The sequence below is a fragment of the Syngnathus scovelli genome, chromosome 4 (assembly GCF_024217435.2).
Source record: "Syngnathus scovelli strain Florida chromosome 4, RoL_Ssco_1.2, whole genome shotgun sequence".
Lineage (NCBI taxonomy): Eukaryota > Metazoa > Chordata > Actinopteri > Syngnathiformes > Syngnathidae > Syngnathus > Syngnathus scovelli.
The window spans coordinates 22,568,357-22,583,432 of record NC_090850.1 but is presented as its reverse complement, the minus strand read 5'-3'; the positions used below and the strand labels follow the sequence as shown (position 1 = coordinate 22,583,432).

General features: G+C 43.3%; 3 protein-coding genes across 4 annotated transcripts; all 3 read left to right on the top strand.

The window, feature by feature from the left end:
• Window positions 1-111: 111 nt before the first annotated feature.
• On the top strand, window positions 112-5,232 carry tgfbrap1 (transforming growth factor, beta receptor associated protein 1). The gene is made up of 13 exons (XM_049716967.1): window positions 112-317; window positions 1,115-1,830; window positions 1,901-2,095; window positions 2,190-2,344; window positions 2,446-2,528; window positions 2,601-2,781; window positions 2,856-3,016; window positions 3,271-3,328; window positions 3,405-3,548; window positions 3,642-3,779; window positions 3,985-4,144; window positions 4,231-4,697; window positions 4,770-5,232. Exons 2-13 carry the CDS (start codon window positions 1,134-1,136, stop codon window positions 4,956-4,958), a joined length of 2,628 nt encoding a protein of 875 aa, XP_049572924.1. The 5' UTR covers window positions 112-317; window positions 1,115-1,133; the 3' UTR covers window positions 4,959-5,232.
• A 983-nt stretch (window positions 5,233-6,215) lies between these two features.
• On the top strand, window positions 6,216-10,565 carry LOC125966635 (F-box/LRR-repeat protein 3). Its single transcript, XM_049716970.2, has 6 exons — window positions 6,216-6,521; window positions 7,049-7,244; window positions 7,343-7,507; window positions 7,595-7,717; window positions 8,132-8,303; window positions 8,560-10,565. Exons 2-6 carry the CDS (start codon window positions 7,050-7,052, stop codon window positions 9,198-9,200), a joined length of 1,296 nt encoding a protein of 431 aa, XP_049572927.1. The 5' UTR covers window positions 6,216-6,521; window position 7,049; the 3' UTR covers window positions 9,201-10,565.
• Window positions 10,566-11,165: 600 nt separating this feature from the next.
• Window positions 11,166-15,011, top strand: LOC125966636 (LIM and senescent cell antigen-like-containing domain protein 1). 2 transcript variants are annotated; one of them, XM_049716971.1, is made up of 11 exons: window positions 11,166-11,353; window positions 11,927-12,083; window positions 12,158-12,224; window positions 12,498-12,618; window positions 12,765-12,914; window positions 12,994-13,144; window positions 13,221-13,313; window positions 13,387-13,435; window positions 13,500-13,575; window positions 13,710-13,858; window positions 14,564-15,011. In XM_049716971.1, exons 1-10 carry the CDS (start codon window positions 11,325-11,327, stop codon window positions 13,831-13,833), a joined length of 1,017 nt encoding a protein of 338 aa, XP_049572928.1. In that variant the 5' UTR covers window positions 11,166-11,324; the 3' UTR covers window positions 13,834-13,858; window positions 14,564-15,011. The 2 variants fall into 2 exon arrangements, with proteins under 2 accessions (XP_049572928.1, XP_049572929.1); XM_049716972.2 differs by lacking the exon at window positions 13,710-13,858 and having other exon boundaries at window positions 11,167-11,353.
• The last annotated feature ends 65 nt before the right edge of the window (window positions 15,012-15,076 follow it).

The window sequence follows — 15,076 nt, the reverse complement described above, 5'->3', positions numbered from 1 at the left end:
TGTAATTCATGATCGGGGCTTTCTTTCTTCGAGTTTTGTTTTGTGAAAGCAAGCGATTGATTTAGGAACACGGATTTCCTGTTGCTGAATGGTCTTGAATGCAACTCTGAAGAGTCAGCTCAAGTGAGAGTGGATGCTTTGGGCGGTGTTTAATTCTGGGTTGACGCGATCTAGCGCCCCCATTCATGCCATATTCCTGCGGTGTTTAGTCACCTGTCAAAATGGACCTGTTGATATTTGTCTGTCTTTAGTTTTTGTGGTTATTGTACTGCTAAATCCCTCTGTTTCCAGTCTCTCTCGGTGAGGACGTCTGATCGGTAAGTTATGCCAGCAAGCATGAGGGAAACTGGGTAGAGAGTTGGTACACATCGATCGTCTTAAGGGAAAAAAGGCTGTTTTGGAAACGTTGTATTTGTTCATGCAAGTGTCATTCTACTTGTTTGCGTGTAAACCTGTTTGATTACGTTATAAAAAAATAAATTAAAAAAAAACATGGCCAGTCACAAAATGCTTGCTAGCACTTGCATCAGAGCATTCAGTAGAGGCTAACCTTAGCTTCTTCTTCAATGAATTAAAAACAAGGCAAGGTTTCCTCACGAATGTGTCGACTTGCCACGCTGTTCAATTTCATTGTGTCACGTTTTACCAACGTCAACAAGTCAATCCCGTGACTGAAGTTAGCCTCCATGATTTTGACAGCCTAGCTAGCACTAACGTTAGCATTTGAGGGCGTAGCTTCTGTTTGTATGTGTGCTGTAGCTTGTAAACATCACAAGAAACAGTCATAAGTGACACACAAAATAGTGTTGAAAGGATAAAAGGAACAATTGTCATATTGTTAGGCTACATCAGATTTTGGACCTAGCTAAACTCTGGAGTGTACATACAGCATAAGGAAATCATGCAATAGATCAACTGCATGTATTGTAGCTACTAAGTGCCAAAAACGGCTTTAATTTCTGACTTACTTTTTGCCCACATGTAATATAACCCTTTCAAATTTGCTCAAAATGCAATTCAGCAGTGATATGAATCACTGTATGAAGTGTGATCAATAGCCATACTGATCATTCTTGAACAGATCAAATGATTCCTGCCATTCTTCTTCCTCTAGTTTCAATGCCTTGACCAAGATGAGCGTGAAGGCCTTCGAGCTCATCCCCGCGGTGGAGCGGGACCTCCTCATGGGCGACAAGGCTCGCATCAACATAGAATGTTTAGAATGTTGCGGGAAACACTTGTACGTGGGGACCAACGATTGCTTCATCCATCACTTCCTGCTGGACGAGCTCACTTCCGCCAAAGGGAAACTGACTTACTCGGCTCAGAAGCAGCTGCACAAATACTTAGGCCTTAAGAAACCAGTGGCCGAGCTGCGGGCTGCCTCCGCTTTGGAGCGTCTCATCGTCCTTTGCGACGGGATACTTTTTCTTGTGGACATGGTGACGCTGGAAAATGTGCCGTCAGCATCGGGAGGCGATGTCAAGATTAGAGGTGTTACGTCATTCTGCATTAATGAGAACCCGGTGAATGGCGATCCATTCTGCGTGGAGATGGGTGTCCTTTCTTCGAAGCGTAGGACAGTGCAAATTTACACGGTATATGAAGACAGGGTGCAGCTGCTCAAGGAGGTGAGCACACCGGAGCAACCCTGTGCCGTCAGTCTGGATGGTTACTTCCTGTGCCTGGCGTTGGCCACGCAGTACATGATCCTGAACTACAAAACAGAAGCTGCCCAAGATCTCTTCCCTTACAACAGCGACGAGCGAAGACCTATCGTCAAAAGGATCGCCCGGGAGGAGTTCCTCTTGGCCGCACCAGGTGGTCTTGGTAGGTTGTGGAGTGAATGATTCTCCCTTCGTATGATATATGAAGTCTTTTTCACGTCTCCACCCACCAGGAATGTTTGCCAACGCGGAAGGGGCTTCTCAACGAGCCCCCGTCAACTGGTCCGAGAGCGTGATCGGTGCGGCTGTGTGCTTCCCGTACGTGGTGGCCTTGGATGAGAGCTTCATCACCGTCCACAGCATGTTGGATCAACAGCTAAAACAGACACTGTCATTCAGGGATGGACACATTCTGCAAGACTTTGAAGGTATCGGGTCTTTCTGCTGTTTCCCCCCCATTTTCCAAACAGGATGTGGGGCAGATGAGTTCTGACCCATGGGTGCTGTTTTTTTTTTTTAAAGGGAAGGTGATTGTGGCGTCCACTAAAGCTGTGTATGTTATGGTGCCCTTGCCGCTGGAGAGACAGATCCAGGACTTACTGGCCAGCCATAGAGTGGAGGAGGCACTTGTTCTTACAGAGGGAGCACAACGAAATATTCCCAGAGAAAGGTTTTTGGTAATAAACAGTCTCTTTTTTTCTGTCTCCTGTAATAAAAGAAGCACATGGTGCAAAAACAAAACACTATTTTTTTTTTTTTCTTCTAATTTTGTACACAGATTCTGTACAAAAGGATCCAACAACAGGCAGGCTTCATCCAGTTTGGCCAACTTGAGTTTGTCGACGCAAAAGAACATTTCAGGTAAAGGTTTCTATACGGCACAGAGTTGTCAAAGACAGTCCGCCACATTACCTTTGTTCTTCTCCTTGTCAGGAAAGGTCAGCTGGATGTGCGCGAGCTGATTTCTCTCTACCCACTGCTACTGCCAGCTTCTTCATCCTTCACTCGCTGCCATCCGCCTCTCCATGAGTTTGCGGATCTCAACCACCTGGCACAGGGTGATCAGGACAAAATGTTGAAATGCAAGAGGTTCCTCATCACTTATTTGACAGAGGTAACATAGAAAAGTTATTCTCAGCGCGTTTAATGCCACCCACGTGTCTTTGACATACGCTGCTCACTTTGCAGGTTCGAAACACGGAGGACGTTAACGGTTGCAGAGAAGATGTGGACACTGCATTGCTAAAGTTGTACGCCGAACAGAATCACGAGAGCCTTCTCGACCTGCTAGCCTCAGACAACGCCTGCCTGCTCGCAGACTGCGTACCCTGGCTGGAGAAATATCAGAAGTGTGTACTATGCTCTGTGTGTTTTTGTTTTCCATCCCTTTCCTTTCATGAAACAGGTTGCCAATATTTTCCCGTAAAACTGAAACTTGGCTGCACTTTAGACTTTTTGTTTAATGTTTAATTGATGGGGTACCTGACTTCTCTTTCAAGAGTCATCTGGAACAATTTCCACCCTAGTACGGGTTCTGTCAACTTTTAACCATACAATATGAAAAAAATATATATTAAACATTTTTCCTGCTTCCCTGCCGCAGATATTTTGCACTCGGGCTGCTTTACCACTCGAACGATCAGGATCCGGCAGCACTTCAGGTAAAAGCAAACAGTGACGCCGCACTGATGTGACAGGACAGAATTATTTATGCACCTTTTTTTTGTTGATGTCCAGATGTGGATTCGGGTTGCAGACATGGAACTGCAAGACTCGACGAGACCTGATCTCTTTGAGTACATTGTCGATTTTCTCAGCTCTGCTGCCAATCTGGACCTTGTGTGGAAGTATGCAAACTGGGCTCTACACAAGAATCCCACTGTAGGTCAACCTCTATTAGTTGCTTGCAGATGACTAGTTCCTTGCCTCATGGAATCTAGTTACAATGACCCAGGCGTTCCTTTTTCTTCATAGACAGCTGTCCAAATCTTCACTAAGAGGTGTGCCGGTCAGTCAGACTTGAATCCTGGTGACGTCATTACATTCCTGGAAAAGCACAGGGAGGCTCTTCTTCTCTACTTGGAACACCTGGTGCTTGAACGACGGATTGAGGTAGCACTCGCTGAATCTTCTGGATGGGGACAGAAACGGAGCATCTTCTCAAACTTTTTAAATAAAGCATGAAAGTTTTTAGGGGGATTTTTTTTTCTAGTTATTTTAACATGCAAACCTATAAAATAAGTGCCACTGTTCAGACTATTTGTGAGGATCTTTAAATTGCAAATTGATAAATTGCAGTTCTGATTCTTGTCGGTAGGAGGAGCAATTCCACACGCATCTGGCAGTCTTATACCTGGAAAGGGTCTTTTCTTTACTGTCAGAGTGTCCAACCAATGAAGAGCAGCTCAGTCGATCCAGAGAGAAACTCCAGGCTCTTCTCAGGGAGTCCAATCTTTACAGAGTTCAGTATCTTTTAGGTGAGATCATCGTGGAAGCATTTTGATGAAGGCTCTCTTCTGTTTGATGGGGCCACATCTTTTTTTTTTGCTTCTTCTGTGTTTAGGTAAAATAGAAAACTGTGAGCAACTGCTGCTGGAATGTGCAATTCTACATGGAAAGTTGGAGGAGCACGATAAAGCTCTCCACATTTTAGTGCACAAGCTGAGAGACTTCCAATCTGCCGAGGCCTTTTGCATTTGGGCCTCGGCTTGTCAAGATTCCGCCTACAGACAGCAACTGTTCCACCGCCTCTTGGGGATATATCTTGACAAAAGCACCACAAGTAAATCCCAGTCAGCAGTGTGCAATGACAGCAGCGAGCTAGAAATGGCAGCGGTTGACCTCCTGAATCGTCACGGAGAGTCTTTCGATCCCGTCCAAGTGCTGAGGATGCTGCCGGAAAGCTGGTCTCTGCAGCTGCTACGGCCTTTTCTGGGTCGAGCCATTCGGGCGAGTATGCACGCCTCCCGCACGTCCCAGATTGCTCTGGGGCTCGCCCGCTCCGAACATCTTCAAGTACTGCACGACAAGGTGAGTGTTTCGTTTCATACATCCATGCAGCCAGACATAGTGGATGTAAAAAAAAGTTTTTGTGCCCTCCAGTTGAAAGAGACAAAGAAGCCAATTGCCGTGTCAACAAAGAAGGGCTGCCACTTATGCCACAACACCTTCAGCGAGCCCGATGTTGTGTGTCTGCCGGGTGGCGTGCCAGTCCACACACACTGCGCCGCCCAAAGAGTGAAAAACACGCCAACAAAGAGACAGTTACCTAATAGCAACAACCACACGTGAGCCTTGGCCCGTCACGCTCGGTGTCAGTGTCATCTTTGATTGGAAGCAACAAAAGAAAGCGGGACGGACGTGCTGGCTTTTGACATGGCTGATGACTTTGGGGACGAGAGCAAAGCATCCTTTGCTGTGGGCAGCTCGGACGGCGGACAGACAGCGATGTGTGTGTTGCAAAAGAGGGAAGTTTGGGAGATGGTGGGAAGAACGAGGTCAAAGTTAAATGACCTGTCCCTTCATAATTTGATAATAAACAGCACCGACTCTACACACAACTAGAGCTTCACTGTTGCTTTGTCTTTACTTTTTGGTTTCACTCAGCGACTGGTTCTGTTACAAACTGATTTAATGCAAGAATATATCTTAACATGCGTAGAACTCATATCTGCATTAGCCTTATTTAACAAACATCAATGTTAGATGCAAAATTGAAATTGTGACATGAAAAGACTATTTTTACTCATTACCTTCTGCCTTAAGTTGTGGTTGTTGTAATTAACAACAGGGTTCCCTATTGATGACTATTCCCCTCAAAATTAGCATAATTAATCAAATTGTGACTGACTTTAAACATTTAAAAAGGGAAGGTGGCATTGCTTTATTATATATATTACTTGGGACAAATACCTGGAATCACAATCATAATGTAACAAATCTAATGCCAAGCAAATAATTGAAATACTTTTGTATTTGAAGTGTTGCACTCTGTTTTGAAAATATATCATACTTTAAAGCAAACTATACAAACTCCTAAGAACATTTTCCATAGGTCCTTTGAGGAATGTTTTACGATCTGGCATTAGTATTTTAGTTCCTGTGAGATTAGTGGATTTACATATTTACCCCAAAACTATCTTAAGTGTTTAAAGCTGGATCCACACTCCAAGAGTTGTCAGTATTTCTTTTGAAAGGCACAAACTATAGTATGTATATGTTGATTCCATGTGATCTTTTGTCATCATTCATGACCAGACTTTAAATAATTGGGAATAAAAAAAAAAAAAAAAACATGCTGTTGTGTTTTGTTATGTGCATCAGCAGTTTGTACCTCTGTCGCTTTGCAAATGGTCTACAATGGGGATGCAGTGTTCAATCTGCAAAACCATTACATTTAGTAAATTCAAAACTAAACACTTGTTGGTCTGGACTCCATGAGCTGCACTTTTAAATCGCAAATTAAATTTCTAGATTAATCTGGAGGCGAATTTCTTTAACGGAGTGATTTAGCGCCTCCTGTTGACCCTTGGCTGTAAGCGCAAGCAGGTCAAGCAGTCGGTAGGTTGGCTTCGAGCTGCCTGCAAAACAAACGCCATCTTTAACCTGACTAACTACCGAAGCAGTCTTTCGGGACGAATCTGGGTTAACGGCTTTGGAGACGAAACGGCGTCTGGAAATCATCAATCCTCGCTAAAAATTTACCAATCTTTCGATCGACGATTTATGGATCAATGTTTTTGAGCGGTCGGGCAGCCCGAACGCAGTTTAGTTGTGTCGGACCTGGTTGACGCAGACAGATAGCTTTTTAATTTTTTTTTTTTAAAACAAACAGCTTAACTTAGCCAAAATCAGGTAAGTGTCAGATGTTAGAATATACTTTTTTCCTGAAACATCGTGTGACTCGACAATTTCATATGAATCCTTTTCCAGAATGCGCTCGCTAATGTCTTGGCTCAGCTACATGACATGCGAGTGGGCTAGCTAACTCGTGGCGTTTGCGTTGTAAGCAAATTATTAATGCAGTCATTTTGAGAAAAAGTACAGAGTTTGCTTTTTGCACCGGAAACGGTTTTAACGACTTTAAGATAACGTGCAGTTTATGAATTGGTCATGAGACGCTCGTGTTTGTTGTAGCCAAAGGGAGGCGTGTCCACCCCCGCTATCATTATCAGGTCAGAGGAGTGGTTGCTATGCTAGCACTCAATATGTTAGCCTACCAAATATCATTATCCCCCGATCGCCCTTCAAAATAAAATATTATGAAAATTGTCATGACAGAATAAAAGACAGAAAAGCCCTTTTCTAGTAACGATTAATAGTCTAATGTATAACAAGAATGTGTAAATAAGGTTTAATAATGGAAATTCCATTACCTCCAGGATGAAACGAGGCCTCCAGGGAACTAAACAGGAGGATGGGGGCGGCACCAGTAGCGGTACTCTCAAGCGGGCTCGTAAACAGAGGCGGGATGCAGAACTTGACGAAGAAGTGGTCCACTGGGAATTGCTACCGCAAGAAGTCCTTCTCCACATTTTCCAGTATCTGCCTCTGCTGGATCGAGCCTACGCTTCTCAGGTACACAAGTCCCCAGTCATTCTTAACTTTTTGAGAGGATTATTTCACTTTCCCGGACTTGTACCAGGACCTGATTTGCATCCGCTTATTGTATGCAGGTGTGCCGGGGCTGGAACCACGCTTTTCACATGCCTGAGCTGTGGAGATGCTTTGAGTTTGAATTGAATCAGCCAGCTAGCAGCTACCTGAAGGCTACACACCCCGACCTCATTAAACAAATCATCAAAAGGCACGCCAACCACTTGCAGTACGTCAGCTTCAAGGTACCCACCGTCTATCAGGGGAGACGAGAGATGCCGCTGCGGCTGTGCCGTCACATCTTATGTCGGAGTCTGTCTTTTCCGAAACAGGTGGACAGCAGCAGAGAATCGGCAGAAGCGGCATGCGACATCCTCTCTCAGCTTGTTAACTGCTCGCTGAAAACACTGGGCCTCATCTCCACTGCTCGGCCCAGCTTCATGGAGCTGCCTAAGGTCAGCTGAATCTGGTGATGGGAAAATGAAGCTTCAAATTGGTTTTGTGAACCCGTTATAGTATATTTCTTCACTTTTCCAGATGGCACTCAGCATTGAGCTGAAATTGCGTTTTTTTTTTTCCTGGCTCAGCTATGCCAGTTAGAGAAATGTACACTCGTGCTCATTAGTTTACATAACTTGACCATGTTTAAGGTATGTACCATTTTTTTAAGAAAGCACGAGTGAGCGGGCCAATTTTCATCGTATTCAAATTCAACTATAAGGTATCGTTAAAGCATAGCGAGAAGAAAATAATGACATCGTCCACATTGTCCTCTGTTTTCCCCTTCACCGTTATCAGTAGTAAATAAATTCTGTGTGACTTTCACCACGCACATATACAAAGATTTGTTTTTTGTACCTGTTCAACAGTCTCACTTCATCTCAGCACTGACGGTGGTTTTCGTGAACTCCAAATCGTTGTCCTCCCTGAAGATTGATGACACGCCCGTCGACGACCCCTCCCTCAAAGTCCTGGTGGCCAATAACAGCGACACGCTGAAACTGCTGAAAATGAGCAGTTGTCCTCACGTGTCACCCGCAGGTACTGACGACAAAGAACAAATTAAGGGATAAGGCCTCGTGATGAATTGTCATTACTATTCCATTGATCTACAACAATTGCGCTATCGCTGCGCAAAGTTGGTGCAGCGATCCATCTTAGACGAGATCAATTCTGTCGGGCCTGAACTCTGAACACATTTAAAATAAAGTGCATAGTTTGTGGGCCTAAATGCAAATTGAAAAAAAAAAAATGTCTGTCCTCCTGCGCAATTGTAAGTCCCCTTCTCCTCTCTCAGGCATCCTCTGTGTGGCCGATCAGTGCCACGGTTTGAGAGAATTGGCTCTCAATTATCATTTGCTGAGCGACGAGCTCCTCATCGCCCTTTCCTCAGAGAAGCACGTTCACCTGGAGCACCTGCGCATCGACGTGGTGAGTGAGAATCCGGGCCAGCAGTTCCATACCATCAAGAAGAGCAGTTGGGACGCCATGGTGCGCCACTCGCCCAAATTCAACCTGGTCATGTACTTCTTCCTCTACGAGGACGAGTTCGGCCCCTTCTTCCGCGACGAACTGCCCGTCACGCATCTGTATTTCGGCCGCTCGGTCAGTAAAGACGTGCTGGGCCGCGTCGGGCTGACCTGCCCGCGCCTGGTGGAGTTGGTGGTGTGCGCTAACGGGCTGCGGCCGCTGGATGAGGAGCTGATCCGCATAGCCCAACGCTGCACGCAGCTGTCGGCCATCGGCTTGGGGGAGTGCGAAGTGTCCTGCAGCGCCTTTGTGGAGTTTGTCAAGATGTGTGGCGACAGACTGAGCCAGCTGTCAATCATGGAAGAAGTGCTGGTTCCAGATCATCGCTACGGGCTGGATGATATCCACTGGGAGGTGTCCAAGCATCTGGGCCGCGTTTGGTTCCCTGACATGATGCCCACCTGGTGAAGTCGTGTGAGCGATGAAAGCTGCGTAGAGATTTCTTTGAGAAAATATTAATTGTACCATAAGATATATTAAGACACAGGGGCAAAATAATGAATCTAATTACGTGGGCTCTAAAAGAAATCTTGTAAAATTATTTTCAAGTTGTCCACGCGATTTGTATATATTTTCTATGTATATTTATATATATTTAAATGTTTCTGTTTCGACAAAACATTCAGCACTTTGTTCTCGGAGCAACGTGCAGATTTGTCAGGGTGCAGATTTTAGGGATGACCTTTTCTGCGCAAATCACAGAAATGTCTGGAATGGAAGGGCACCTTGTGGCAGTTGTATCATGAAGTCGTGTATTTATTGAATCATAAAACCATAACCTGATATAACGGAGAGTCCTTGAATTTGGAATCATTAACAGTTACGCTTTTAATTTTGGCTATATACAGACTGTCAAGCTTTGGCGCCGTGTGATCGAACGCTTAATCACTTTTAATAACCGTTTGCAAAGCACTTTGAGAGATATAAAAAGAACATGTTGATGAGATTAAACTTTCAGAGTATGTTTAGGGGTGAACCAGGCCTGGTGGTTAAATCCTAGGTAACCAATTCACAGATAATAGAACGGATGGCACTTAGCAATATACAGAAATCACACGTATGCATGTTTTTTTTTTTTTTTTTTTTTTTTTCTTTTTCTTTTCAGTATTACAAATTTCAGATCTCCACACACATGCACTTTGGTTCCAATGAATGATCACAATCCTTAGCTCTTGAGTGTACATATGCATACATATTTGGCCATTTTCATTAGCGCCGTTTCATCTATTAATGAACTCATTATGATGAATTCCAAATATTTAAGATGAAGGTCATTCTAAAGGGCACCCTGAACATATTTGATAGCCATTCAACATGATTTGAAATGTATGTGAATGGATGATGTTGGTTTAGTGTGAGCTTCAGAATCTTTGAAATGTTCCGTCCTCAGAATGTACATGCTTGTATGAAACTGAGGGCCTTTAACAAAACTGTATATACTGAGGTTGAAGTGGAGATCATCTCTTTTGTACAACTCAAAAGTTATGTTGGGATTTTTGGCGAATCCAAGGAAAAATAACCCACTCTAATGCTTGAACGATGTTAATATGCAATTCAAATTCAATCATGGAAATCATTGTAAATCAGTGCTCCAATAACAAGATGACTGATGAAAATGTATTGCTTTAGTGAGATGTTTTTATGTTTCACTATTTTTCTTAGCGGTTGAGCGGGAACGTAACTGGATTAAGTCTTAAAATTCACGCAGCACGTTTGTGGACTCACTGAAGGACATCACCCTTGGACCGGTCAATGAAAGAACCCTTTAAATCATTGTGTTGAAACCTTCCATCCATTTTCTGTACCGCTTTGCCTGTTCAAGGTTGACAATCAGCCTTTGTAGTAATTTATTTGCAAATGTTCCCCAGTTGCCACATGGGTATGTGTCCATGACCTCGGCAGTGGATTCTGTTCTTTTTTTTTTTTTTTTTTTTGCAATACATTATAATGTCTTAATAAATACATACCATTGGTGGATATAAATATTGTCACTGTATCTGTCTTAGTACAGGTAGAAAATCCATCCTCAAGGTATGGGCACTTTTGAAAAGGTACTTTTACATACATTTAGTACGTAAGGAAAATCTGCATATAATTAACACCCATTGAAATACATCTGAGGGTTAATTATAAGATTTTTTTTAATGAATCAGTCAATTAATTTATAATCAGTATACTTATTTTGCTAATAATCGGCATCACTATCGGCCTCAATATTTTAAAGTATTAATTATTGGAGAAGAAAGACGACTCGATACATGACTGATAATGAGGCATTTGCTTCAGATATTTCCCCAATAAGAGACGATTCTATTCTCAACTTCTTCTAAAGTAGAACAATTAAAATCGGTTTGATTCGATGCACATCAGCAAATCAGGGTTGATCCAGCGGGCAAGTCTCTTCACGTGGCGTGACGCCAGTGGCAAGGCTTCGCCCCATCCCAGAAAAAAAACACAAAAATTAGTTCAGCGAGCATAACCAACACTTCAGTTAACTAAATACGGTTCGATAATCTTGCATGTCAAGAGGTGATGCTGGGTGTGGCCGGAATGACGGGCAGGTGAGTGTTAACATAAACACCGTCAACATTGCTAGCATTCACAGTTGCTAATTTAAGAGCTAGCGCGAGCTAAAGCTACACGTCACTTTGACGAGACGTGTATGACCTAATAATAACGCTGGAATATGCTCACGATTTGTCAATTATGGACTGACTATGAAAAGAAATGTACTCTTCGTCAAAAGACGTTTTTTTTAATCTATTGTGCAAATGTTAGCCAGTTAGCATGCTAATAAGTTATCTCTACCCGGAAACTTTGGTTTGTCTTATTGAATATGTAGGGACGGGAAGTAATAAAAGAGTAATTACTCATACTAATGTGTCCGTGTCAAGACAAAGTCTGTACGTATTTTGTTTTTTTTAGTTTAGAGATGAGGCCACAGAAATTCAGCCACATCCAAATTATGTGATGTGATTATGAAGGTTTCCTCCTATTGTGGTGCCAGAAACGTCCTAGTAGATCATATTTGATCCATGCAAGAAAAGCATTGAATCAGAAACATTCCTACTTTAATTGACTACATTTTACTTACTGTTGTGTATTAATGACTACTTTCTTGTGTCATGCAACAGCATCGCCAATGCCCTGGCCAGTGCGGTATGTGAGCGATGCAAGAGTGGCTTTGCTCCTACTGAGAAGATTGTCAACAGCAATGGAGAGTTGTACCATGAACAATGCTTCGTGTGTGCCCAGTGTTTCCAGCAATTTCCGGAGGGACTCTTCTATGAGGTAGTATTCCATTTCTCATCAGAAAGCGTTAATCTTTCCCTCAAAATGCATTTTTTTCCTTTTTTGTTTTACAGTTTGAAGGCAGAAAATACTGTGAGCACGACTTTCAGATGCTCTTTGCTCCCTGCTGCCGTCAATGTGGTGAGCGTTATAACTACTGCAGTCATAATGAATACTAATAAGGCAAACAAGATGATACAGCTTGTTTGAGAGGACTCCAAACAATTGATGACTCATGCTTGAACTTCTCTATATAAAATTCATCATCAGTTTTTTTGCTGTTATAACTTCAGTTAGCAGTTTTGTTCCTCTGATAACATTGTAAAAAGCACAATCTAGTGAATTGCTTATCAAAACTGCCGGGAGAAGAAAAATTCGGTCTCAAGTGAATCTATCGCTTGTGACCTCCTTCAGGGGAATTCATCATCGGTCGTGTCATAAAGGCCATGAACAACAGTTGGCACCCCGACTGCTTCTGCTGTGACATCTGCCAGTCTGTGTTGGCTGACGTGGGCTTTGTCAAAAATGCTGGCAGGTTTGCACACCATCTAATTTATTATTTTCAAAGCCCACATGCCAAATGGCTTCATAGGAACAGCTGTCGGCTTAAACTAAGAAATACAAATACAAACAATGGCATGTCTCCAGTCAAGACAAATAATTGTTTCTGGAAATGTGCAGGCACCTGTGTCGCCCGTGCCATAATCGGGAGAAGGCTCGTGGTCTCGGCAAGTACATCTGCCAGAAGTGCCACGCCATCATCGAAGAGCAACCACTGATCTTTAAGAATGACCCTTACCACCCGGACCACTTCAACTGCAACAATTGCGGGTCAGTACTCTCCGTGGTAGAATGTCGGAGCTCATCTATCATGCCTGCTTGGGTATTCACAATACTGTACTGTCTACAGGAAGGAGCTGACAGCTGAAGCCAGGGAACTGAAAGGGGAACTTTTCTGCCTGCCGTGCCACGACAAGATGGGCGTGCCCATCTGCGGAGCGTGCAGGAGACCCATCGAGGGCCGTGTTGTCAATGCTATGGGCAAGCAGTGGCACGTTGAGGTGAGGGAGCCCGGCCCCTTGCAAGTCTGTTTTCAAATTCATCCCAGAAGCTCATTTGGAACTTTGGTGCCTGCAGCATTTTGTGTGCGCCAAGTGCGAGAAGCCGTTCCTTGGCCATCGCCATTATGAAAGGAAGGGCTTGGCTTACTGCGAAACGCATTACAACCAGGTTTGAACAAAGCGCCCAACGTAAAAATCCAACCTCTCGTTAAATATCTGACTGTTATGCTTTTGTTTTCAAGCTTTTTGGTGATGTGTGTTACCACTGCAACCGTGTGATTGAGGGCGATGGTAAGTATTGATCATGGACATCTTGGTGAGGGGGAAAAAATCTGAATATTTTTCTCGTCCACAGTGGTGTCCGCTCTCAACAAGGCCTGGTGTGTCAGTTGTTTCTCCTGCTCCACCTGCAACACAAAGCTCACCCTCAAGTAAGTGTTTGTGATAACCAATAACCTTCAATTGCAGCCAGCTAACTCAACTTACGTACTCAACTTCTTCTGTCCATCTTGTCCCTCCCGATTTCCTCTCTCAACTCTCTCCATGCTTCTTGTGCGCGGCCCAGAGATAAGTTTGTCGAAATTGACCTGAAGCCCGTATGCAAGCGTTGCTACGAGTGTTTTCCGGAGGAGTTGAAACGCCGACTGGCCCGGCGCGAGCGCAAGAAAAAATCTGCCGCTTCTCAGTAGAGATCTTAACTTTTGCACGTTGCCGGTTGGTGCGGTTTCTGCCTTCCTCCATGTCGTGAATATGCATGACTCGTTATAATATGCACGCATACCTTTTTGGTTTTTCTTTTTCAATGTCAGTTTTAACCTTCTACAGTACAGCGAGACCCCACTACATGGCAGCAAAGTATCATAAAACGCCTCTTTGGCACTTTGTAATTGGAAGAAAAAAATGGCTTTGAAATGCACCTCCATTTGGTTGATTTTGCATTTATTTACAAACAGATTGCCGTAATCGCACACGCTGTCATTCAGTCTTGAAGACGTCAAATTTGGGGGCCCTGTAGCATAATTTCAGTCTGATGTGTTGGAGCAGAAAGAGGGAATTGCAAATTGTGGATCACTCTACAGTACAGCAATGATAAAGGCAGGAAGTCATGTTGAAGCGTTTAAGAACCTTTTAAATGCGATGGCGGGGTGGTGCAAGGAGGAGAAGAGTCGGGCAAATCATTCCATCCTGCAGCGTTTTGCAAAAGCATTGCCATGAAAATTGAGACCTGACAGCATCAATGAATAAAACATTTCAGGCAGATAAAAATGGCTGTTGTAAAGGAGGTGGAATCACGTCATGTTTCCCAAACTATTTTAATGCTGTTAATGAGCAAAGCGTGACTTGTAGTGAGGTTGAGCCGTACCGATGCACTCCAAAACATACGCAGTCCTAACATGCTCATCCTTCCTGTTTTTGCAGGAACAAATTTGTTGAGTTTGACATGAAGCCTGTTTGTAAAAAGTGCTACGAGAAGTTTCCCCTTGAGCTGAAGAAAAGGCTGAAGAAGCTGGCTGAAGCATTAGGACGCAAATAGGCAAGTTGGCCTGACAATTAAGAACAAAATGGTTTTCATCATCATGGTTTATTTTATATTTTATAGTTAACGCTTTAAAAATATATGTAATTCTATACGTGTGTATGAAAAAGTGACCTTACTCTGTATGTCCCTTTTCTCATGACCATCGAACAAGTAATTCATGTGTCCAATTTATACTTTTACTTGAAATGTGTGTTGTGTTTGGTCCAAGCCGCATTTGGTCACGTTCCGTGATTATTATGAACAAAACCGGTAGAGGATATTTAAAGCCATTTTTGATCAATTGTCCTTGTTTGCTTTCCCAAGTCCAATTAAAAAAAGTAAACAGCATTTTGAAGTTGCCAGTCTTGTATCACTAACACTCTTAAATCTTGGAATATTCATGATTCAGCATA

Coding starts and splice junctions, on each gene's coding strand:
- tgfbrap1 (XM_049716967.1), top strand. CDS start 1,134: ATGAGCGTGAAGGCCTTCGAGCTCATCCCCGCGGTGGAGCGGGACCTC. Junction 3,017..3,270: donor TGGCTGGAGAAATATCAGAA/GTGTGTACTATG, acceptor TCCCTGCCGCAG/ATATTTTGCACTCGGGCTGC. Junction 3,780..3,984: donor TGCTTGAACGACGGATTGAG/GTAGCACTCGCT, acceptor TCTTGTCGGTAG/GAGGAGCAATTCCACACGCA.
- LOC125966635 (XM_049716970.2), top strand. CDS start 7,050: ATGAAACGAGGCCTCCAGGGAACTAAACAGGAGGATGGGGGCGGCACC. Junction 7,245..7,342: donor ATCGAGCCTACGCTTCTCAG/GTACACAAGTCC, acceptor TATTGTATGCAG/GTGTGCCGGGGCTGGAACCA. Junction 7,718..8,131: donor GCTTCATGGAGCTGCCTAAG/GTCAGCTGAATC, acceptor CCTGTTCAACAG/TCTCACTTCATCTCAGCACT.
- LOC125966636 (XM_049716971.1), top strand. CDS start 11,325: ATGCTGGGTGTGGCCGGAATGACGGGCAG. Junction 13,145..13,220: donor GCAAGCAGTGGCACGTTGAG/GTGAGGGAGCCC, acceptor TGGTGCCTGCAG/CATTTTGTGTGCGCCAAGTG. Junction 13,576..13,709: donor AACACAAAGCTCACCCTCAA/GTAAGTGTTTGT, acceptor TGCGCGGCCCAG/AGATAAGTTTGTCGAAATTG.